Source organism: Ictidomys tridecemlineatus, chromosome 5 (assembly GCF_052094955.1).
Source record: "Ictidomys tridecemlineatus isolate mIctTri1 chromosome 5, mIctTri1.hap1, whole genome shotgun sequence".
NCBI lineage: Eukaryota > Metazoa > Chordata > Mammalia > Rodentia > Sciuridae > Ictidomys > Ictidomys tridecemlineatus.
The window spans coordinates 177,807,502-177,828,992 of record NC_135481.1 but is presented as its reverse complement, the minus strand read 5'-3'; the positions used below and the strand labels follow the sequence as shown (position 1 = coordinate 177,828,992).

Sequence of the window (21,491 nt, the reverse complement as noted above, 5' to 3'; positions counted from 1 at the left end):
GGCATGCGTGCGGCCCGGGTTTGATCCTCAGCACCACATACAAAGATGCTGTTTCCAACGAAAACTAAAAAATAAATATTAAAATTCTCTCTCTCTCTCTCTCTCTCTCTCTCTCTCTCTCAAAAAATCTCTCTCTCTAAAAAAAAAAAAAAGAAAAGAAAAGAAAATAAGCTGGGTGGAGTGGCACATGCCTAGAACCCCAATGCTGAGGCTATCTAGTGAGGCCCTAGCAATTAAACAAGACCCTGTCTCTAAAAAGTAGGTAAAAGACTGGGATGTGGCTCAGTGGTTAAGTGCCCCTGGATTCAATCTCTCATACCAAAATAAATGAATGAATGAATGGTGTCAAAACTCACTGTAGGGTAATTCCAGAGAGACAGAGGAAGGGCTTGCGATTGAGAAAGGAAACAGATGACCTCTGGGATAAGGAAATGTTTTATTCCATGGACACACAGATCAACCAGATGGAAGTGGTCACAGCTGCCCTAAGTGTGGGTGAGATGGGCCAGGAAGGGGTAAAAGGATCATTATGTTGAGTACGAAGCTCAGTAGTGGAGCAGTTGCCTAGCAGGAATGAGGCCCTGAGTTTGATCCTCAGCACTGCATTTAAAAATAAATAAATAAATAAAAATAAAAACCATTAACCCTGGAAGATGTTGGAGGAGAAGAGGGAGGAAGTTGCTGATAAGACCAGGTAAAGAGAAAGAAGAGTAGGAGTAGAGTAATTAGAAGTCAAGAGGTGGGCTGAGATGCAGGCTGAGGCAACATTGGTCGGATTACGTCAGATTCCCTGAACCTTGGCTGAAGGAGTTTCATATAAGATCTGGGTTTGGAAGCCATGCAGTTTGACTGATTGGGCGATGAAAAGGTGCCAACCTAGAGTAGGGACAAACTCTGAAAAAGTTTGAGAAGGTGAAGAAAGGGGAGGGGAAGGGTGGAAGTAGGAGAAATGGAGATGGGCAGAGGTGCCTGAGTGGAGTGGGAAAATCTTTCTTTTCTATTTTTGGTATTGGGGATTGAACCCAGGAGCACTTTACCACTGGGAGTGGTAAAAAAAACAGCTACCTCAGAGACTCCCGCCCCTTTTTTGAGACAGGGTCTCATTTAATTGCCCAAGTCCTAGCGAGGTTGTTGAGGCTGGCTTTGAATTTATGATCCTCCTGCCTCAGCCTCAAATCGCTGGGATTAAAGGCATGCATCATCTCAGCAGGCTGGAGAACTTCTTGATGGTTGTTACAGGATCTTCAGGTGGCTAATTAAAACCATAAGGAGATACATTTTCATTCCCATCAGTTTCAACAAAAATTTATGTCAGACGATGACAAGTGGTAATAGGGATGTAGAGTGACCAGCCTGAACACTAGAGTGGAAGGGTAAATAATAAAACCACCTTGGAAAGGAATGGGCAATATCTAGGAAAGCTCGAGATACATGGATATTCCATTCCTAATGGCCCAGAGAAACCTACTCATGGGCATCAGGAGGTAAGTATTCCAAAGGTTTGTTTGTTTTTAACATCGGATATGCTGGCTGAACCAATGAGACAAAGAACGGCCTTGGCTGGTTCTCAGGCCGCTCTCCTTGGTGCCAGAGGTCTAAGGGCCGCACCTGATAAAGCGTGTACTTTTCTCCGCAGGGATCGAAGTCTGTCACGGCCCCGCCCCCGTGCGCTGGGCCCCGCCCCGGACGACTCAGCCCTCGGGACTCATGAATATGCAAGTAAGAGGAAGATATTTAAAGAAGACGGCGCCACACGCAGATCTCTAACGCGCGCCTCCCGCCAGGTGCCGGTTCTCAGCCCAAGGCCCAGCCCCCTTTGCCTGTGTCCATCACTGCGAGCGGAAGCGCCGCCAGCATGTCTGACAAACTGCCCTACAAAGTCGGTGAGTTCCAGGACTGCAGCCTGCTGCGACTACTCTGTGCGTGCCGAGGGTTTGTGCGGGATGGTGGCCGCCGGTCTGACCCGGAGCTTGTTGGGTCAGCAGCCGTAAGACTGCCGCGGGGCCGCCCCGGGCGGCCCGAAGCCCCTTGAATCACAGTCTCCGCGCGCTTCTGAGCGCAGGGCCGCTTGGGGGCTGGAGTTCTCCCATCGCGACGAGCGGGTCTTGGGAGGCAGCCGCGGACTACAAGTTCCGGCATGCCCTGCGACGCCGCGCGGGCTACCAGCGCCCATCTGGTGGCGCGTTCCGCTTCCAGCGGCTAGGTGGGTGCAGAAAGTGCACCTGGCCGCGGCCTGGAACTAGTGGCCCCCGCTGCAACCTGCCTAGGCAACCAGATCCTGCCTTTTGGCCAACTGAGTGGTCCCAGGCAAGGGCTCACCTTTTTCCTGGCCTCCTATAGGGAAGGCGAGGGCACCCGCTTGTGAAGAGAGGCCTGGAAAGGGAGCCTGAGGCCGCACTGATCCGCTCACCGGGAACTTAGGGCTAGTTCTTCAACCTGTGGGACCTGCCCAACAGGGACCATCGTGCAGAGAATCACGAATAAAATTTAGAGAGTTTGGAAAAATTCTCCCTCTTCCCCACGGACCAGAAGGCTGATCAAACCTTCACTGAGCGTTTAACTGTGGCATGGACACTACCTTCTAGCTTTATTCTAGATTAACCCATCTTATTCTCATAGCTCTCAAGAATAGTTGAGGGACTATTTTTGCTTTAAGATGGATCCTAAAGGTCACTTGTCTACAGTTTTACAGCTGGAAAGTGATGGAGCAGGATTTGAACCAGGGTATCTAGACCTCTGAGCCCACCCATTTCACCACTGTGTACCAGTGAACACACTTGGAACAACCTTATTAAATTTTTACCAAGAATCTGTTCAAGTTGATTAGCAGCTTTAAAAGTAAAGTTACTTTAAGTAACTTTAAGGCACCATTAACTCTGCACCATTTTTTGTAATGGAAATGCTTTTTATATTGAGTATGTTACATGTCAAAACTGATCAGATTACATACCTCAAATATGTGCATTTTATTGTAATTAAAAAATAAATTTTAAAAAATTAAATTTCAATTAAAAAGAAAAAATTTTCAATTAAAAAAGACACCATTAATTGGATGAGGTGGGCACTGTGATAATCTCAGTAGCTCTGGAGGCTAGGACAGGAGGATTGCATGTTCAAGGCCAGCACCAGTAATTTAGCTAGGCCCCAAGCACCTGAGACCCTGACTCAAAAATAATGAATTTAAAAAAAAAAAGGGGCTGGTTATGATAAAATTGCCCCTGGGTTAAATTCCCAGTATCCCCTCCCACCAAAAAAGGACCCCCTTAAAGTGGAGAAAGATACCAATATATTTGTATCTGGTGATTTGTGATTACAAAATCTTTTTAGAAGTGGACATTATCCCATTGTACAGAGGAAGAAACTTGTAAATATTCTGTTGAAATCGTTCATCAGAGAAGACTATTGCCCACATTGTGTGGATGATGACGCTGTAGCCCAGAAAGGCAAGGTCACATTAGTGGAATGGCTAGAATAGGGACTTTGTCATACTGTGGAGGGTCAGGGTAGAGGGCATTGAGTTGTGTGGGTGAACATAAGGGTGGATGTGGAATGGGGGGTCTTGGTTATGTAAGAATGGAGGAAAGAAGCCTCTGTCAAAATCTGCAGATTTTACCGGTTTAGCATTTTGTGTAATCCTCAGAGCACACAGCAAGGTTAGGGATGGTTATCCTCACTCTATAGATGAAGAAGGAGAGGTTTAGCAAGGGTCTTACTGTTCCTCTTGTGTTCCTGCAACTTCTGCAGGTCCTCAGCTCCCCAGGGTACCAAAAGCCCCAGAACTTGGAGCTCCAGCCCCTTCTGCACCCTTGAAGTTGAGGGTTCCATGGAAAACTCTATGGCTAGCACAGTTTAACATGAGGACATCATCGAAAGTATTATTTTTAGGTTGAGGGACAGATGGTAATAAAGTAGGTGGGATAGCACAGAACCCATTGTCACCTATTGCAGGGCCTTGTGAAGGGTCTATCTTTGTCTGGCCACCAGACCCACCTTTGCCATTGACTGGCTATGGAACCTGTGGCAAACTCCTGTCTGGGCTTTTTCCTCATTGGTAAAATGCTAGGAGTTGGACTAGGTTCTGAGTTTTGTTTTTTTTTTTGCCACCTCTGGCCAGTGCCAGCCCCCTTTCCTGAATGTGTTCTTTTTTCTTTTCCTTTTCTTTTCTTTTTTTTTTTTTAGTTGTAGATGGACACAATAACTTTTTATTTATTTTTTTATGTGGTGCTGAGGATTGAACCCAGTGACTCACACATGCTAAGCTAAGCAAGCGCATTCTGCCAATGAGCCACAATCCCAGCCCCTGAATCTTCTGTTGTTCATTTTTTTTTTTTGGTACCAGGGATTGAACCCAAGGGTTCTTAACAACTGAGCCACATCCTCAGCTCTTTTGTTTTTATTCTGAGACTGAATTTCATTAGGTTGCTTACAGCCTCACTAAGTTGCTGAGATTGGCTTTGAATCTTCCATCCTCCTGCCTTAGCCTCCCAAGCAGCTGGGACTACAGGCATGTGCTTTTCATTCATTTCTAACAATAGATAAACATCTGCTGACTCCTCTGTGCCAGGGTCTGCTGGGCACTAGAGATGCAAAGGTGACCCAAGGACAGGTAGGTGGGACAGACATGCATACAGATAATGTAATGTTGTCACTGTTTTATATTTGTTCTCCTACCTCACAAGTCTCTCTGGGTTTCTTGCTCCACAGATCTGTGCAGCAGCCAATGTGTGGGGTCTTTTCAAAAGAAAAATGTGGTTTTGAATGATATGTTCCTTTAAACCTTATAGGTTTCCCATCTTTGTTTGAGTCACCCTGACCCACTTTCTGTTCCTCCAGCAGGAATTTACCCTCTTCTTTCCTGTTTCCAGGTTTTTTTGAGCACCAGAGTGCCAGGTACTACATCAGTACTTGGGGAGTAAATTTTTAGGCTAACAACTGCTGGAATTAAAGCCCTGAGGTGGGAATGAGCTTTTCTGAAGACAGTCAAGGTCTGTGTGGCTGAGCCCTTAGTGAAAGAGAGAAGAAGGTGATGGTTGGGGAGAGGGTCAGGTAAGGCCCTGAAGGCCAGGTGAGGAGTTAGGATTTTATTCATAGGTTAGGGGAAGTCATGAGAGATTTTTGTGTTATTCATTATTTTGGTAGAATAGTATTCTTTACTATTGGAGGTCATATAACTTAAGATTTTGAAAGCTTCCCTTTTGGCTGCTGTGGGGAGCATGGTATGTGGGAGTGGGGTGACCAGTGTCTGAGAAGTGACAGTTTAAACAAGGGTGGTAAGCTCTGATTGGGTTGATTATTTTTGGGGATGTTGAGCCAAAAACATGCTGATGGAGGTGAAAATGGAAATAAGAAATCTTGTAAATATTGGTCAGAGTGGCTGACTGGATGGTGGTTTCATTACCTAAAATGAGAAGGGTGTGTGGACAAGGAGCTCACACTTGATACATAATAGATCCAGTTGGACATTCAAGTGGAGATGCTGAATAGGCAGCTGCATTATAAAAGTCTCAAGTTCAGGGGAGTCCTTTCCCTAGAGAAGGAATTCAAAACCCTAAGGCTACAAGAGTTCACCTGGCAAGAATTAGAAAGAGGGAGATGTTTGGAGCCCTGAGGGCTTCCAAATATTTGAGTCTATTAGTTCAAGAGGAGCCAGGAAGGAAGGAGGAGGAGGAGAACCAGAAGCCAAATAAAGAAAGGATTTCTGAGTCATTGCAGTGGCGCTTGCCTGTAATCCCCACCGCTCCAGAGGCCCAGGAGACTGAGACTGGAGGATTGCGAGTTCAAAGCCAGCCTCAGCAATTTAGCGAGGCACTTAGTAACTCAGTGAGACCCTGTCTCTAAACAAAATGTAAAACAGGATGGGGGATGTGGCTCAGTGGTTAAGCACCCCAGGTTCAATCCTCAGTATCAAAAAAAAAAAAAAAAAGTTCCCTATTGGGGATCAGGCTGGTCTTTGGACACTTTTTTTTTTTTTTTTTTTTGGTATTGGGGATTGAACTCAGGAGCATTTAACCAATGGGGTCCATCTCCTGTGTGTATCTTTAATATATATATATATATATATATATATATATATATATATATATATATATATATAGTTGTTGTTGTTTATTTTTATGTGGTGCTGAGGATTGAACCCAGTGCCTCACGCATGCTAGGCAAGCACTCTACCACTGAGCCACAACTTCAGCCCTTTTTTTTTTTTAAATTTTGAGACAGAAGCCCGCTAAGTTGTCAAGGCTGGCCTCAAACTTGGGCTCATCCTGCCTGCTGAGATCATCCTAAGTTGCTAAGTTGCTGGGATTTCTTTTTTCCTTCCTTCCTTTCTTTCTCTGTTGTAGTTGGACACAATACCTTTATTTTACTTAGTTAGTTTTTTATGTGGTGCTGAGGATTGAACCCAGGGCCTCACATGTGCTAGGTGAGAGCTCTACCACTGAGCCACAACCCCAACCCCAGTTTTTTGTTGTTGTTGTTGGTGCTGGGGATTGAACCCAGGGCCTTGTGCATGTAAGGCAAGCACTTTACCAACTGAGCTATATCCCCAGCCCCCTGAATTCTTAATGAATTGTCAAATGAGGTTATTAGTTAATGGGGAGAGGTATTGGAGGTTTGGGAAAAGTTGAAAAGAAAAGTAAATTTACTAGGAAAATATTAAATGATTGCTGGAATGTGCTTGTCCCTTTAGATTTATGATCTTAGTAATAAGGCCTCTTGGTGTGGTTGATTCTCCTTCTGGGTCACTGGCTTAGGTGCAGCAGAGGGTTGGGTTTCACCAGGGTGGGAGTTTTGCCAAGTGAGTTCTCAGAGGAAAGAGGGCAGAGGGATGGAGATTGAAATCCTAAGCTGGGGAAGGAAGAAGTTCTTACCTGACTGGTTGCCATCTTGTTGAAGTTGGGGCAAGAAGGAAAGAATTGGAAAGTTGGGACATGACCAGAGTTGGTTGCTTGAAATCCAGATTTCCAAGAGAGAGCTATCATCTTCAGTGTCTGTCCTCCCGGGGGGGGGGGGGTGTTTGGGGGGGTGGGCAAGGGGAGTGGTAGGAAGTGAGATCTCAAGGTGCAGCAGGAGTGGTGACTTCCATGGGGGTGGAGTATTTCACCTCTGACACTATTCTGGTGCTGGATTGAACCCAGGGTCTTGCATGTGCCTACTATTGAACTAGACCTGCAACCCTTCTTGTTTAAAGGTTCAATAGGAAGCAGAATGATTCAGTTTTGTTATTTATTATTAAGCTCTCTAGAGTCAATTGGGCACACTGGTGCAGGTCTGTAATCCCAGCAATTTGGGAGGCTGAGACAAGAGGATTGCAAGTTTAAGGCCAACCTGAGTGGCCAATTTAATAAGACTCTGTCTCAAAATAAAATTAGAAAAAGTGCTGGGGTAGGGGTACACACCTGTAATTTCAGCAACTTGGGAGGCTGAGACAGGAGGATTGCATGTTCAAGGCCAGCCTTAGCATCTTGGTGAGGCCCTAAGCAATGAGACAGTGACAGAACTTATAATAGTATCCTTTCCTGCTTGAGAATTGGCAAAATTTGAGACATTTGAGGTGTCAGCTAAAGACCAAAATAAACTATTTATTACTGATAACATCAAAGCCAGAGGTGTAGCTTATTGTAAAAGCCAAATGATCCTGCTAACTGAACCCTGCTTACCCACCAGTCACAGTCAAGGCAGCTGAGAATACCTGATTCCTGCAGGTGGGCAGGTAGGTGCTTGCTTGCAAAAAGAAGGGAGAGCCAAACTGAGCATGCCCAGTTTATTCATCTCACATTCATTTATTTTTTTAGCTGACTTTAATTTTTTTTTTTTTTTTAGGGTTGATGGACCTTATTTTATTCATTTATTTATATGTAGTGCTGAGAATTGAACCCAGTGCCTCACACATGTGAGGCAAGCAGTCTACCACTGAGCCACAATCCCAGCCCATCCTCTCATATTTATTAATCAGACAAGCCAATCCACCTTCCTTGGGACAGAAAATGTTATTTATACTGATGAATTCCCTCCATGTGGAAACATCAGGAGCGGGGAGGAAGCATTTTCATGTTGCCACAGAGCTCAAGGAACTGTATCAAGTCCAAGATGTTGGATAATATTTGAATGTTGAATCACCAAAAGTCATAACATGGAGAGGAAATGGAGCTAAAAATATTTAGGGAATGAGTGACCTGGAGGTGACAGTAGAAAGGAAGGGTGGTGGGAGGTGATAGATCTTTTTTGAAGGGGTACTTCTGTGTTGTAACTTTGGTGTATCTGGGTGATTCTTTGATTAAATGTATTCTCTACAAGACAGTAAGCTGCACTTAAACAGGTACCATGTTTTTCTCTTTAGGCTACCCAGTTGCATACATAGTTACTAAATGAGAGAATGCAGTGACACATAGACAAGCCCAAGGGTTTGGGGCCCATATATGGATCGGGTCTTTACACTGTGCTCATGCTTCGTGGTTGGTGGGAGGAAGTGGCTTATGGGACTCCCATTCATCTTGCCCCTGCAGCGGACATTGGCCTGGCTGCCTGGGGACGCAAGGCCCTGGACATTGCAGAGAATGAGATGCCTGGCCTGATGCGCATGCGGGAGATGTACTCAGCCTCCAAGCCACTGAAGGGCGCCCGCATTGCAGGGTGCCTGCACATGACAGTAGAGACTGCTGTCCTCATTGAGACTCTTGTCGCCCTGGGTGCTGAGGTAAGACCCACTGCTGTGTGACCCTGGGTGAGTCCCTTCCCCTCTCTGGGTTCCGCCAGGGAAGAAGACTCTACAGGAGTGGGAAGTCCAGGTGTGGGGCCAACTTTGGGCCAGCAGGGTCTCTCCTCCCTATCACTTGAGTTTTCCCTTTCCCAGTGCTGCCACCCTCGTGGTGAACGTTCTACAGATTTTCTCTGTGACCAGAAAGATAGCTTCTGTCTGAGCTCAACACACCTTCCTGGCTTAGAGCTCTAGTAGGAAAATCTCAACCTCAAAGTCCTATTTAGTATTCTAAGGACTGCCTTTCATTGTCCCTACTATGGTCATGTGCCTGCCCTGGACCAATCATGCTTTCCAGAAGATTGGAGTGCTTTGATTGATTCAGTCTGGGTCATGTGTACCAATGATTGACAGTTTATTCAAGATCTCAGTGAGTCGGGGTGCAAGGTGGTTTCCAAAGGTGAGCAAGGCAGTGCCAGGCAGCCAAAACCAACAGACTACTCTAGGGCTCAGTCCTTAGCCCTCTTCTTTTTTCTTCACATTCGATCTCTTTTTTTTTTTTTTTTTTTTGGTACCAGGGATTGAACCCAGGGGTATTTAACCACTGAGCCACATCCCTGGCTCTTTTTATAATTTATTTAGAGACAGGGTCTCACTGAGTTGCTGAGGCTGACTTTGAACTTGCGATCCTCCTGCCTCAGCCTCCTGAGCTGCTGGGATTACAGGTGTGCGTCACCATCCTGGGCCACATTCAGTCTTGGTGGTCAGATTTTATGACTAAATACTGTCTGTATGGTGATGACACCCAAATACCTGTATTTAGGCTGAACTTCTGGAATTCCAATCTTATACCTTCTGGTTCTAATGTGTCTTTTCCACTTGGAGATCAGGTACATATCTCAAATTTTTGAACAAACTCGATTTTTAGCCTTCTGCTCTTCCTGGAGTCTTCCCCATGTCAGTAAGTGGCAACCCCAGCCTTCCAGATTCTCTCAGTTCAGGAAACCTGGACACATGACAGCTCGTCACCTCCAGGGTTCCCACTGTGTTTCCTATGGACTTTTCTTCAGTGGCCTCTTTACTTGTCTCTTTGCTTCAGCCCTTTCCCTTCTACCAGAGCTGCATCTTGTCTGTGCTGTGGCTCCCATCCACTCACTCAGTGTTTGGTTGTGGCACTGGCTGGACTGTGGTCCCCAGCTTCTCACATCTACAACCAGGGCTTTTCCTTCTTCCTGCCCATGACCCTGGTGCTTCTGACCATCAGTGACCCACAGCCTTGTTTTGCCGACCCTTCTAGGTGCGGTGGTCTAGCTGTAACATCTTCTCCACTCAGGACCATGCAGCAGCTGCCATTGCCAAGGCTGGCATTCCAGGTGAGGCCTACTTGCTCCTGGGGCATGTGGGAATGCATGAACGGACTCCTCTTCTCCCCGTTTGTTTCATTGACCCCTAGAGCAACAGGCTTCTTACAGCAGGGCAGAGGATCCTAGCCTGGTGACCCATAGGAAAGAGTTGCTTTGTTTTACTATCATCTAAAATCCTGGGGAAGTGCTTATTAAGCCATGTTAAGCTTGTGACTAGGATGGGCAGGATCTTATGATTGGGAGCCACATGATATAGAGGAAAGGAAGTTCCTTAAAGGAAGGATGTGGATTTGTTTCCAAAGAACTGGGGAGGGAGAGGCCAGAAAAAGAGCCCAGAGGTCCACTGCAGAGATATGGTAGTGTAAGGGGCTAGGAAGGACCAGGTCTAAAGAAGAAGGACTTTCTCATGAACTGCTGGAGAAGGGCACATGTCTGCATTAAGAGGAGGGAGTAGTTAGATCTGATGGTGATTAAGTAGGCATTCAAGATTCCTTCTGATCAGCCACAGATGAGATGAAGAGGGCTTCTTCATAGACTGTCTGGGATTAAATGGGCATGTCCCACAGGTCTCAGCCTTGACTGGGTTCCATGACCCCATGAAAGGCCTTATTTTCAAGACCATTATATTCTCTAGTTGTGAGAAAAGGCAGCCGGCCCTGCTTGGCCTATGTCCTTTGCTCACAGTAATTTCCTGGGAACCCCACACCTGTGTCCTTGTTACTCCATATGATGGGAGGAACACAGCTGGCCCTCAATAGCTCTGGGTTCTGTGCCTCTCTGGGATACCATGCTACATGATACAGGCACATCTTAGCCTCTCTCTGGGTGTAAGTGGTGACAGTGGTAACGCCTGCCCCGCAGGGCTTCTGTAAGGAAAAATGAGATGCAGTATAAAGCGATAGAGTAATGTCTGGCACAGAGAAAGTGCTTCATTTGTAGTAGCTGCTATTAGTAATTTTTTGGCCAGACATTCCCTGAGACTACCTACCACAGAGGCTGCTGTGCCCTTAAGACCTTTCAGAACAGAACAATGTCTGGATCCAGCCATGTGGTTCCCACTGAGTAGGAGGTCTCACTATGGGTGGGAGCTCTGGTCTGTGTGGGTTGATACCCAGTCCTTGGGGCTTAGGCAGAAGGGGATGAGAAAGGAAACAATTTCCACATACTTGTACCTGTGGGGCAATACTTGGCCTCTGTCTCATTTAATCTGTATTGTTGTGAGTCCCATATACAGAGGAGGAAACTGAGGCTCAGAGAAGTGAGGTGATTAGCTCAAGGTTATATAGCTGGTAAGTGGCAGAGCCAGGATTTGAACTCAGATCTCTCCTGTTCCAAGTTGTGTTTGTACCCCTGCTGGGTTCTCAGGGCTGGAAGTGGCTGGGCATGGAAATTAGGAAGGAGGTAGCATTGGCTCTTCCTGGGCAGTTCCCTTGAGCAGAGGTGCCTATGGGGAAGGTCAGGCCCTGATGTGCCACTCACCCTCCAGTGTATGCCTGGAAGGGTGAAACAGACGAAGAGTACCTGTGGTGCATCGAGCAGACACTGTACTTCAAGGATGGGCCCCTCAATATGATTCTGGACGACGGTGGAGACCTTACTAACCTCATCCACACGAAGTACCCACAGCTTCTGTCAGGTGAGCAGGGCCAGGGGGTGGGCTGGGTGCCCGAGGCCTGGAAAAATGCCCAGATTCTGTGGAAGATAGGAGGACATGAGACTCTTGCAGGCAGACAGGCTGGGGCCTGGCCTCTGGATTTCTGCCAACGACATGGGGCTGGGTGGCTGAGGTTGCTGGCTGAGTTGATAGCCCAAGGGCTGGCATAATGCCAAGACTGAGAATAGCTGGGAAGGAGCCAGCTTTGTTAAAAGCAGAGTGGGGAGGAGAGTATCTGGGGAGTGGTATATGGAGAGTGCAAAGGCCCTGAGGCAGGAAAGGAGTGACTGTTAAGTAAATAGGAAGCTAGCATGGCTGCAATGGATGGAGGGAGCCTTCCTTAGGGAATATTCCGTGATGTGGAGCTTTAGTTGAAGGCCAGGTGTGACCTAAAAATGCTATAAGAAATTTTGGCTTAACCCTGGGAGAAAAGGAAATAATTGGAGGGATTTGAGATTTCTGTTAAAATACACATGAAAAAAGTGGCTATAACTGCTTTATGGAGGATGAACTGTGGCAGGAAGACTAGGTGAGAAATGATGGCAGCCACAATCATTTGGGTGTGGTGGCACATGCCTATAATCCTAGTGACCTGGGAGACTGAGGCAGGAGGATTGTCAAAATCAAAGCCAGCCTCAGCAAATTAGCGAGACCTTAAGCAACTTAAGGGATGGGGATGTGGCTCAGTGGTTAAGCACTCCTGGGTTTAATCCCTGGTACCAAAAATAAATAAATAAAACCAGAAGAAGAAAAAGTGATAATAGCAGTGAGAATGGAAAGGTTGGGAGAAGCTGGGAGGTGGAATCATCTGGCCTGGTGATGGATTCCCCGTGGCTCCTCCCTTCTGTTGTCCTGGGTGATTGGGTGGACTGTACTGTCAGTCACGGAGCTGGGAACCCTGAAAGATGAATAGCATTATGGGATAAAGATGGGGAATTTAGGTGAGTCAGAGCTGGTCTCTGATATTCTTTCCCTTTTGTTCAGGCATCCGAGGCATCTCTGAGGAGACCACAACTGGGGTCCACAATCTATATAAGATGATGGCCAATGGGATACTGAAGGTTCCGGCCATCAATGTCAATGACTCTGTCACCAAGGTGAGCCCTTGGGGCAGTGCCAGCTCCAGCTTAGAGAGTCCTTCACAGATGGCATCAGTGAGCCACAGATGTGATGATTGTGCGCAGTGGTAGCAGGCTATAGTGACATGGGCAAGGGCTGTTCCCAGACCCTGAGGGATTTTCAGACCCATGTTATCATCATCCTGAAGAAGCCTACCCAGAAAGGCTGCAGACCAGGGACATGAAGCCCTCGTCTGAGGGGGAAAGGGGTATAGACCAAGGGTAACGAGTATATTAAAGAAGGAAAAAACTGCACAGTGGGCCTCAGACCTGGGTTTCAAGAGCATTGTCTTGAAACATTGGCTGTCACGAGCTTTAAAATTAACCCAGTTCTTTGATCCAGCAGTCTCCCCTAGTGATGGATGCCTAGAAGGCTTTTGGACCAGGAGGAAAGACTAGGGAGAAGGTCTTGGAGCTGATTAGGGTGAGGGGCATGTTGGACATGGATGGTCAGGAGGAGTCCCAGAGGGGTTCAGCCAGGCCGAGGTGCTGAGTGGGCCTGAGGCTTGGGGCCCTGTGGAACAATTCTGAAGCCTATCCCCAAGACCTTGTTTGTCCCCATCATCCCTGCCCTGTCTCTTTTCAGAGTAAATTTGACAACCTCTATGGCTGCCGGGAGTCCCTCATAGATGGCATCAAACGGGCCACGGATGTGATGATTGCGGGCAAGGTGGCAGTGGTAGCCGGCTATGGTGACGTGGGCAAGGGCTGTGCCCAGGCCCTGAGGGGCTTTGGGGCTCGTGTCATCATTACCGAGATTGACCCTATCAATGCGCTCCAGGCTGCCATGGAAGGTATGATAAGGTGGGGTCGACACTGGGGCCAGGGGAGAGACAAGGCCCTCCTGGATAACCCATGGCTACTGTCTCCACAGGGTATGAGGTGACTACCATGGACGAGGCTTGCAAGGAGGGCAACATCTTTGTCACTACCACAGGCTGTGTGGACATCATCCTGGGCCGGTAGGTGCCGGTGGGCATCTTGGGGAGCAAAGGAGGGGTGTAGACTCGTGAATGCTCTTTGTCTCTGATGGTCTCCTGTGGGCTTGGGCTCCCTGACAGGCACTTTGAGCAGATGAAGGATGATGCCATCGTGTGTAACATTGGGCACTTTGATGTGGAGATTGATGTGAAGTGGCTCAATGAGAATGCTGTGGAGAAGGTGAACATCAAGCCCCAGGTGAGAGGCCGGCACCTGCAGTGGAGGACTGAGCCCACCTGCTTGTGGGCTGTCCCCCAAGGAGAGCAGTTAGGAGGCTGTTGCCAGCAGGGGTGTGGGAAAGAGCCTGGTTTCAGAGCTAGAAATGAGATGGCAGATTTGATCCTGAGGGCAGCCAGAATCCTTAACCATATTAGGTAGGTGAACTGTGTACATCATGAGGTTGCTGTACTCATGCTGCTACTGTGTGGAGCATGGAAACGGGCATGGGGGCAGGGGAGGCTTTGAGAGGGTGCTCTCAAAACCCTGCAGAGGCTTGGCAACCAGCACTCTTGGAGAGTGTTGGGGATGACAGACTGGAGTCAGACTAGGGGAAGAATTTGAAAAGAATGCTGGGTTTCAGGCTGGAATAGCTGTGTGAAAAGTGGGCTGCTTACTCTTGGAGAGTGTTGGGGATGATGGACTAAAGTCTGGCTGGAACAGCTGTGTGAAAAGTCGGCTGCTTACTGGTCAAAGGACAGGTTTGCAGTGGGCCATCGAGAGATGAATTCCTTTGGGATGTGTGAAATATTATTTGGCTTATATTTATTGTAGCTTTATTTTTTCTCTGAGTATAAAGTAATGTGTTTCTGGAAGATACTTTCGCTTTGTGTATCAAGAGCTTTCAAGTTAAGCAAGCTCATTTTATGTGTGTATATGGGATTGGACCTAGGGCCTTGTGTGTGATAAGCATGCACTCTGCCACTGAGCCATACTCCCTTCCCTTAAGCAAACTCTGAGCAATCTCTCCTAGTAATTAATCCTTGAGTATATATAAGTTGTTGATCTTTTTTTTTTTTTTGTACCAGAGGTTAAACCCAGGGACCCTTTACCACTGAGCTATATCCCTAGCCCTTTTTGTTTTTTATTTTGATACAGGGTCTCTAAATTGCTGAGGGCCTCACAAAATTGCTGAGCATGGCCTGGAATTTGTGATCCTCCTGCCTCAGCCTCCCGAGTTGCTGGGATTATAGGCCTGCCCCATCACACCTGGAGATCATGTTAAAAAAAAAAAAATTTTTTTTTAAGTTTTAAGAGGAGAAAGCCTGTTTGTGGAGTTCTTTGAGTTAGTGCCTCGTCTTTGAGATGTTGTACAGAACGTGTAGACACAGAGTTGACCAAAGCCCTAAGACTGCCCAGTCAGAGCCACACCATGAGACCAGTCAGGAGCCTCGAGCCTCTGAGGGGCAGGCAAGACTCTATGGACATACCACACACACATGCCCCACCCTACTCCTGGGCCCTCTGCCTGTGGGAGGTCTCCTTGGGCAGGTCCTGTGCTAGCCTGCGGTGTCAGTTCCTGGCTAGGTGGAGGGTGCCTCCTCCTTTCTGCTGAGAGTGCCTGGTGCCACAGCAGGGCTTGCTTCCCTGGCAGCCAGAAAGATGTTCTACAAAGGTATCCCGGGCTTACTTTAGGGTGATGGATCTCTCTTCTCCAAGCTCTCCTCCAAAGCTGGGCTCTGTCCTCACTCTCAGAATTCCTGCAGTTTGTCAGCCTCCTTCCCAACTTCATCTCTTAAGAACCTGTACCCTCGGGCCATCTTGGACCCTTCTTCCTGAATATTGCACCACACTCCTGTTTCTGGTTACCTTTTTAGCCAGCTCCTTTTGTTTGGAGCAGAGGAGTGCCCTTTTCCTTGCCATTCTCTAAGCTCCAGCTCAAGGGACCCACTTCCTAGCCAGCTCCTTGTGTGGTGGGCAGTCCCCCTGTGCTCTGTACAGCCCCGTTGTGCAGCACCCATTTTGTGGCAGTTAGGTCACTGGCTTTACCTCCACTGCTGTACCACGAGGATGGAGAAAGCAAATTTTTGTGTGTTCAGATACCTGGAAAAAGTGGAAGATTGAGGGCACTGAGACTGGGAATTCTCTTTCATTCACTGAAGTAGGAGTTCTTGACCTCTGCAGACACACACACACACACACACACCCTTGTGGCCTGGAATCTGGGAGTGGAGCCCGCCATCCCCATTTTTAAGGGTCCCAATGTGATTCCAACATGCAGCTCAAGTTGAGTGTCCTTGCACTCAGCTTTACTAAGCTTTTCTAAGTTGCATTCAACTTTCTAATGGTGATTGAAAGCTGGGATACATCCTCAGGCTGTCAAGGCTGACAGGTGGCACTTGTAAACTTCAGTTTCTTTGTCTGTGAAAGGGAAATGATAGTAGTTCTTAAATCATAGGGTTGTTTTAGGAGGGCATGTTGTAGTTGCATGTAAAGGACTTAGTACAGGGTATCTGGCATATATTAGCTGCATTTACTCGGTGCCTCGTGTAAAGCCAAGTGCTATACAGGTAGCAGCTTACTAAATTTTCATAGCAGATCTGTAAGGTTATTGGCTATTAGTTATTTACTGTGTGTGCCAGCCTTGTGTGGAAGTTGTTCTGGTGCATTCCAGGCCCCTGCTAGGTGGGGTGGGAGGGAGGGGTAGACTGGGAAGTGCTCCATCAGCCCTCACTATTGCCCTGGTGACCTACAGGTGGACCGCTACTGGCTGAAGAATGGGCGCCGCATCATCCTGCTTGCTGAGGGCCGGCTGGTCAACCTGGGTTGTGCCATGGGCCACCCTAGTTTTGTGATGAGCAACTCCTTCACCAACCAGGTGCTGGCACAGATTGAGCTGTGGACCCACTCAGACAAGTACCCTGTTGGGGTTCACTTCCTTCCCAAGAAGGTGAGTTCTTGCCTCCATCTTAAGCCAGGGGTCATGTGTTTGATCCTGGGCTTCCCACCCAGAGCTTGCTAGAATTTATAAGGAAAGTGTCTGCCTTCCCTCTTAGAGGTCCCCACAGGGTTCTATACAGTGCTAAAATTATTCTCCCCATGTGACAAAAGAGGACAGGCCCACTGAGGCCCAGAGGAACCTATGGGGAGTGACTCCTTATAGTACATCCAGAGTGGCTTACCCTGTCTGATCCTCAGGTTCCCTATTGGGTAACCAGTAAGAGTAGCTCTTGTTCTTCCAGCCTTTGGCTGCTGGAGAGGCTGTGATAGATCTTGACACCATCCTTCTACTCCTTGGTTCTGACAACTGAGGAAGAATATCTACTTGGCCTGGAGCATGTACCCTCTGGACCAGCCTACTCCTTCCCCTTCATGTCCCTGAGCCACTGTTCTACTGGACCAAATGTTTTACCCAGAAGGACCTTAAAGTTCTGTGCAGCCTGTCAGGTCCTCAGGCTTGTTGTAGGGTCTGTTTAACCATTGTGGCACACTTGCCTTCTGATGTGGTTGCTGGGAAAATGAAATCATCCTGAGCTAGGCTGGGACGAGTAAAGAGATGATTTAGTTGGTACTCAGAGTACTTTCTCTAGGCTTAAGTTTCTTCTTCTGTTAAATACCAGTATAAACCCTGCCCTTCCTGCTTCTTAGGGATGTTTATGAGACTCCAGTGAAATAGTAGATGTGAAACCACTTGGGAGTGTAAAAGCTTTCTGAGCTGGGCTGTGATTAGAGGTTGTGGTGCCATCTTGGGATGGGACTTGGGGCCCTCGGGGAAGAGAGAGGCCCCATCCAGAGCTAGAAGCTGAGAAAAGTGACAGCCACACTCAGAATTGACCCTTCTCTTAACTACAGCATCTTGACCTTCTTTTCAGGCTCCTTTCATGCATTTTGGCACTGGTCAGAGTTAGAGGTTTGCCTTATATAACTCCAGTCTCCATCCCCCTTGTTTTCTGCTCCATCTCTTCAAAACTGCCCTGGAGGCTCTAGCTCAGATGCTTAATACACATTTTGGGAGCCAGATGGCTCCCAAATGTTCAAATCCTAGCTTTGTCATTCACTAGCTGTGTGACTTTGGGTGAGTCATTTCATCTTTTATAACCTTGACGTTCTCATTTGTAAAAAGAGGTGGCAGGGTTTTGGTTTTTTGTTTTGTTTTGTGTTTTTGGTACTGGGGATTGAGCCCAGGGATGCTTTGCTACTAAGCCATATCTCCAGCTCTTTTTATTTTTTATTTTGATTCAGGGTCTCACTAAGTTGCTTAGGGGCTCACTAATTTGCTGATGTTGGTCTCAAACTTGTGATTCTCCTTCCTCAGTCTCCCGAGTCACTGGCATTACAGGTGTACAACACCATGCCTGGTTAGGATGGCAGTTTTATTAGTTAGGATCCTTTTGGTAGCCAGTAATAGAAATTGGTTCAAATCAGGGTGTTATCTATTGCTACATGCATTTGACCTCAAAACTTACTGGCTTAAAACAATAAACATTTAGCTAGGTGCATGGCATGCACCTTTAGTCCCAGTTACTTGGGAAGCTGAAGGCAGGATTGCTTGAACCTGGGAAACGTAGTTAGGCGCTGTCTCACAAAACAAAACAATAAACATTTATTTCTGTTTTTGTGGGTAGGAGTTTGAGATCAGCTTAGCTCTCTGGTTTTGACCGAAGATCATTTTCAAGAGGTTACAGTTAAGATTTCTGCCAGGGCTGCAAACATCTGAAGACTTGACTGGGTTGAAAAATCTGCCTTCACATCACTGTTGATGGGAGATCTCAGTTTGTCTCTCCTATGTCTCTTCATAGAGCTGCTTGCATGTCCTCATGAGATGGCAGCTGGCTTCCCTGAGTGAGTGACCCAGGGGAGAGCAAGGAGGAAGTCACATTGCTTTTTATGACCTTGTCTCCAGAGTCATACTCATTACTTCTGCTTTATTCTATTCATTTGAATTGAGTCATTCAAGGGATGGAGAATTAGGATCTCTTTTTCTCTTTTCTTTCTCTCTCTCTTTTTCTTTTTCTTTTTCTTTTTTTTTTTTTTTTTGAGACAAGGTCTTATTGTGTTGCCCTGGCTGGCCACAAACTTGCCATCCTCCTGCTTCAGCCTCCCAAGTAGCTGGGATTACAGTGTGAATCAACATGCCTGGTTAGGTTCTTCCTCTTTTTTTTTTTTTTTTTTTTAAGTTGTTGTTGGACCTTTATTTTATTTACTTGTTTATATGCGGTGCTGAGAATCGAATCCAGTGCCTCATGCATGCTAGGCAAGTGCTCTGCTCTCAGGTTCTTCCTCTTGAAGGAAGGAGTATCAAAGAATGTATGGATATATTTAGTTATTTATTTATTAATTCATTTATTTATTTTTGTGGTTCTGGGTTTCCAATTCTAGGTCTTGCACATATGGATCTATTTTAATCAAAAAAGGAAACCGTTTAATGAGGAAAAAGGAGTGTTTGGGCAGTATGGTGGGTCTAAGATCCACACACTGGATTTAAGATTCAGTGTCATCGTATCTCTGATTGTTTTGGGTAGGGGGGTTGCTGGGAATTGAACCCAGGGCCTTGTACATGCTGAGCATGTGTTCTACCACTGAGTGACACTCTAGCTCCATAGTTCTGTTTTTCTCTGTGTCTTGAATCTTGATTTCTCTACATTCATTTCACTTGTCAAGTAGACTTGCTACTGGTGAACTGAGATTGATTATCCTTCTCTGCTTAGGAATCGCAGTGTAAACAGAATCCCCTGACTCTATCTTTCATGGAAAATATGTCCTGGACCGAAGACAAATTCCAGAGAAGCATTGTAGTTAGCTGCTTAAATTGGTGGAAGATGAGGAAGGAGATATAATCAGTGGTCCCACTGGGACTACTTGGTGGGGAGATGTGCAGCCAAAACAACACACCCACTGAGGCTGGCTGTGAGAATAGAATGAGGTATATTGTGTTCTGTTGGAAGATATCCCAACTAAACAGTTTCTGCCTTTCTTGGTAGCTCGATACAAGTGCAGGGTCCCTGAACATGGCACTAATTCCAGGTTTTTCTTTGTTTTTCCCTAGCTGGATGAAGCAGTGGCCGAAGCCCACCTGAGCAAACTTAATGTGAAGCTGACCAAGCTGACTGAAAAGCAGGCCCAGTACCTGGGCATGTCCCGCGATGGCCCCTTCAAGCCTGATCACTATCGCTACTGAGCCAGGACTGCCTGTCACCTTCCAGCTGCTATGCCTGTCCAGGCCCCACTTCTCAAGACAAATGGCGCCTTCTCTGAAATTACTTTGTCAATGTCCCCCATCGATTCACTGGGGCTGGGCACTCAGTATTTGGCCTGTGCTGCATCCCTCATTATTCCAACTGTGCCAAGGGGAATTGAGAGACCCTGGTCAAGATGCAGATACAGGGGAGATATCCACAGGGAACCTTGAGCTCAGGGGTCGTGATACTGCTCATTAGTCAGTGCTTTCTTAGAGGGGAAGTTGGTAGTGGTGGTCACAAAGCCCATGCACTTTATACAGGCCTCACCTGGTCTGTGAACTAAGATCTCTGTGCTTCGTTTATCAGTTCACTGGTTTTTCAGCCTATGACAGATAAAAAGGAGCCATATCAAAGGACAAAGAAGAACTGTGGAGTTTGAATCTTCCCGAGAGCTTCATTTACTTCATGGTGGGCCTTCTCAAACCTCAGAACCCTCATTTCACAGGGGTTAGAATAGACTGTTAAAAGACAGCCAAGAAAGGACAAGAGAAGACACAGCCAGAGATTGAGAGAGGCCAGAAAAACACAAATAGGCATAAATCTGCCACCACTTTGTAACATGATAGTTCCTCCACAACCCCGGGTTAAAAAGATTAATTTTGGTTTATGATGTTTATATATTGTTTCGAATGTTAAAAGAAAGCAGGAAGGTGGGTAAATAAAATTTTGGTGCCTAAAAGGATTTTGAGCCTTTATCATATAATCTACTGCCAGTACTGTAGGCCTTGAAGTAGAGGTTATAGTCATGTACTGGTGAAGATTGAGAAGACCAGGGTTTGACTCAGTGTGGGATGGTAAGGGCTGCAGGCAGGTTCTTAGACTTCAAAGGTTTGGTAAAGAGAGGACTCTTCTCCCTCCCTCCGCCCCAGAATTCTCTTTTCAGATGTGTCTTATAAATAATCTATTTCTGTAATCAAATCTGAGACTGTCATTTAATTGATGAATTTAACCCATTTGTAATTGTAATCACTGTTTGCATTTTCCTGTGTGTGTGTGTATGTGTGTGTGTACCTGTTTGTATTTTTTTCTTCCCCATTTCCACTTTTCTTTGGATTGATCCAGTGTACCATGAGGGGGCTATTACTTATTGACACTAGTGTGCCAGGGGCACAACAATCTTAGTAATATTTTTAGCTAATTTTGTAGATGAGAATGGAGACTCAGGGGTGGCTTTCCTAAAACCCTCCCCTGCCAAAGACCTCATCATGATTAGAATCACAGGAAAGTGGTTGGGGAATTGGGTTCCTCCTGTTTGCCTAAGTGAGCACTTATGGGTTCTTGGAAATCAAATAGAAGAAAGAACATATCTAGGGAGGGTAACCAGACTGTTCAAAGGGCCAGCCACTGAATGGAAGGCCTGATGGGGAGATGTGTTTGAGTGACCTGGCTGCTGGGATCTCAAAGCTAGAGAGAAAGCATGGATGTAAACGGCTTTGCTATCTCTTGGCATTTCCCCCTTTCTGCCCAGCTTCAGAGTTCAGTGCCTGGCAACAGTAGGAGAAAGGC

The 21,491-nt window shown here is 46.6% G+C and overlaps 1 protein-coding gene across 1 annotated transcript; it reads left to right on the top strand.

Moving 5' to 3' along the window:
• Window positions 1–1,719: 1,719 nt before the first annotated feature.
• Window positions 1,720–20,667, top strand: Ahcy (adenosylhomocysteinase). Its single transcript, XM_005329915.5, has 10 exons — window positions 1,720–1,883; window positions 8,502–8,692; window positions 9,990–10,065; window positions 11,543–11,692; window positions 12,695–12,807; window positions 13,415–13,622; window positions 13,703–13,790; window positions 13,890–14,007; window positions 16,502–16,696; window positions 19,793–20,667. Exons 1-10 carry the CDS (start codon window positions 1,856–1,858, stop codon window positions 19,922–19,924), a joined length of 1,299 nt encoding a protein of 432 aa, XP_005329972.1. The 5' UTR covers window positions 1,720–1,855; the 3' UTR covers window positions 19,925–20,667.
• Window positions 20,668–21,491: the final 824 nt, after the last annotated feature.

Excerpts from the sequence above, each read along its gene's own strand:
- Ahcy (XM_005329915.5), top strand. The coding sequence starts at position 1,856 with ATGTCTGACAAACTGCCCTACAAAGTCG. Across the intron at positions 14,008-16,501 it reads AGGTGAACATCAAGCCCCAG|GTGGACCGCTACTGGCTGAA; the intron begins GTGAGAGGCCGG and ends GGTGACCTACAG. Across the intron at positions 16,697-19,792 it reads TTCACTTCCTTCCCAAGAAG|CTGGATGAAGCAGTGGCCGA; the intron begins GTGAGTTCTTGC and ends GTTTTTCCCTAG.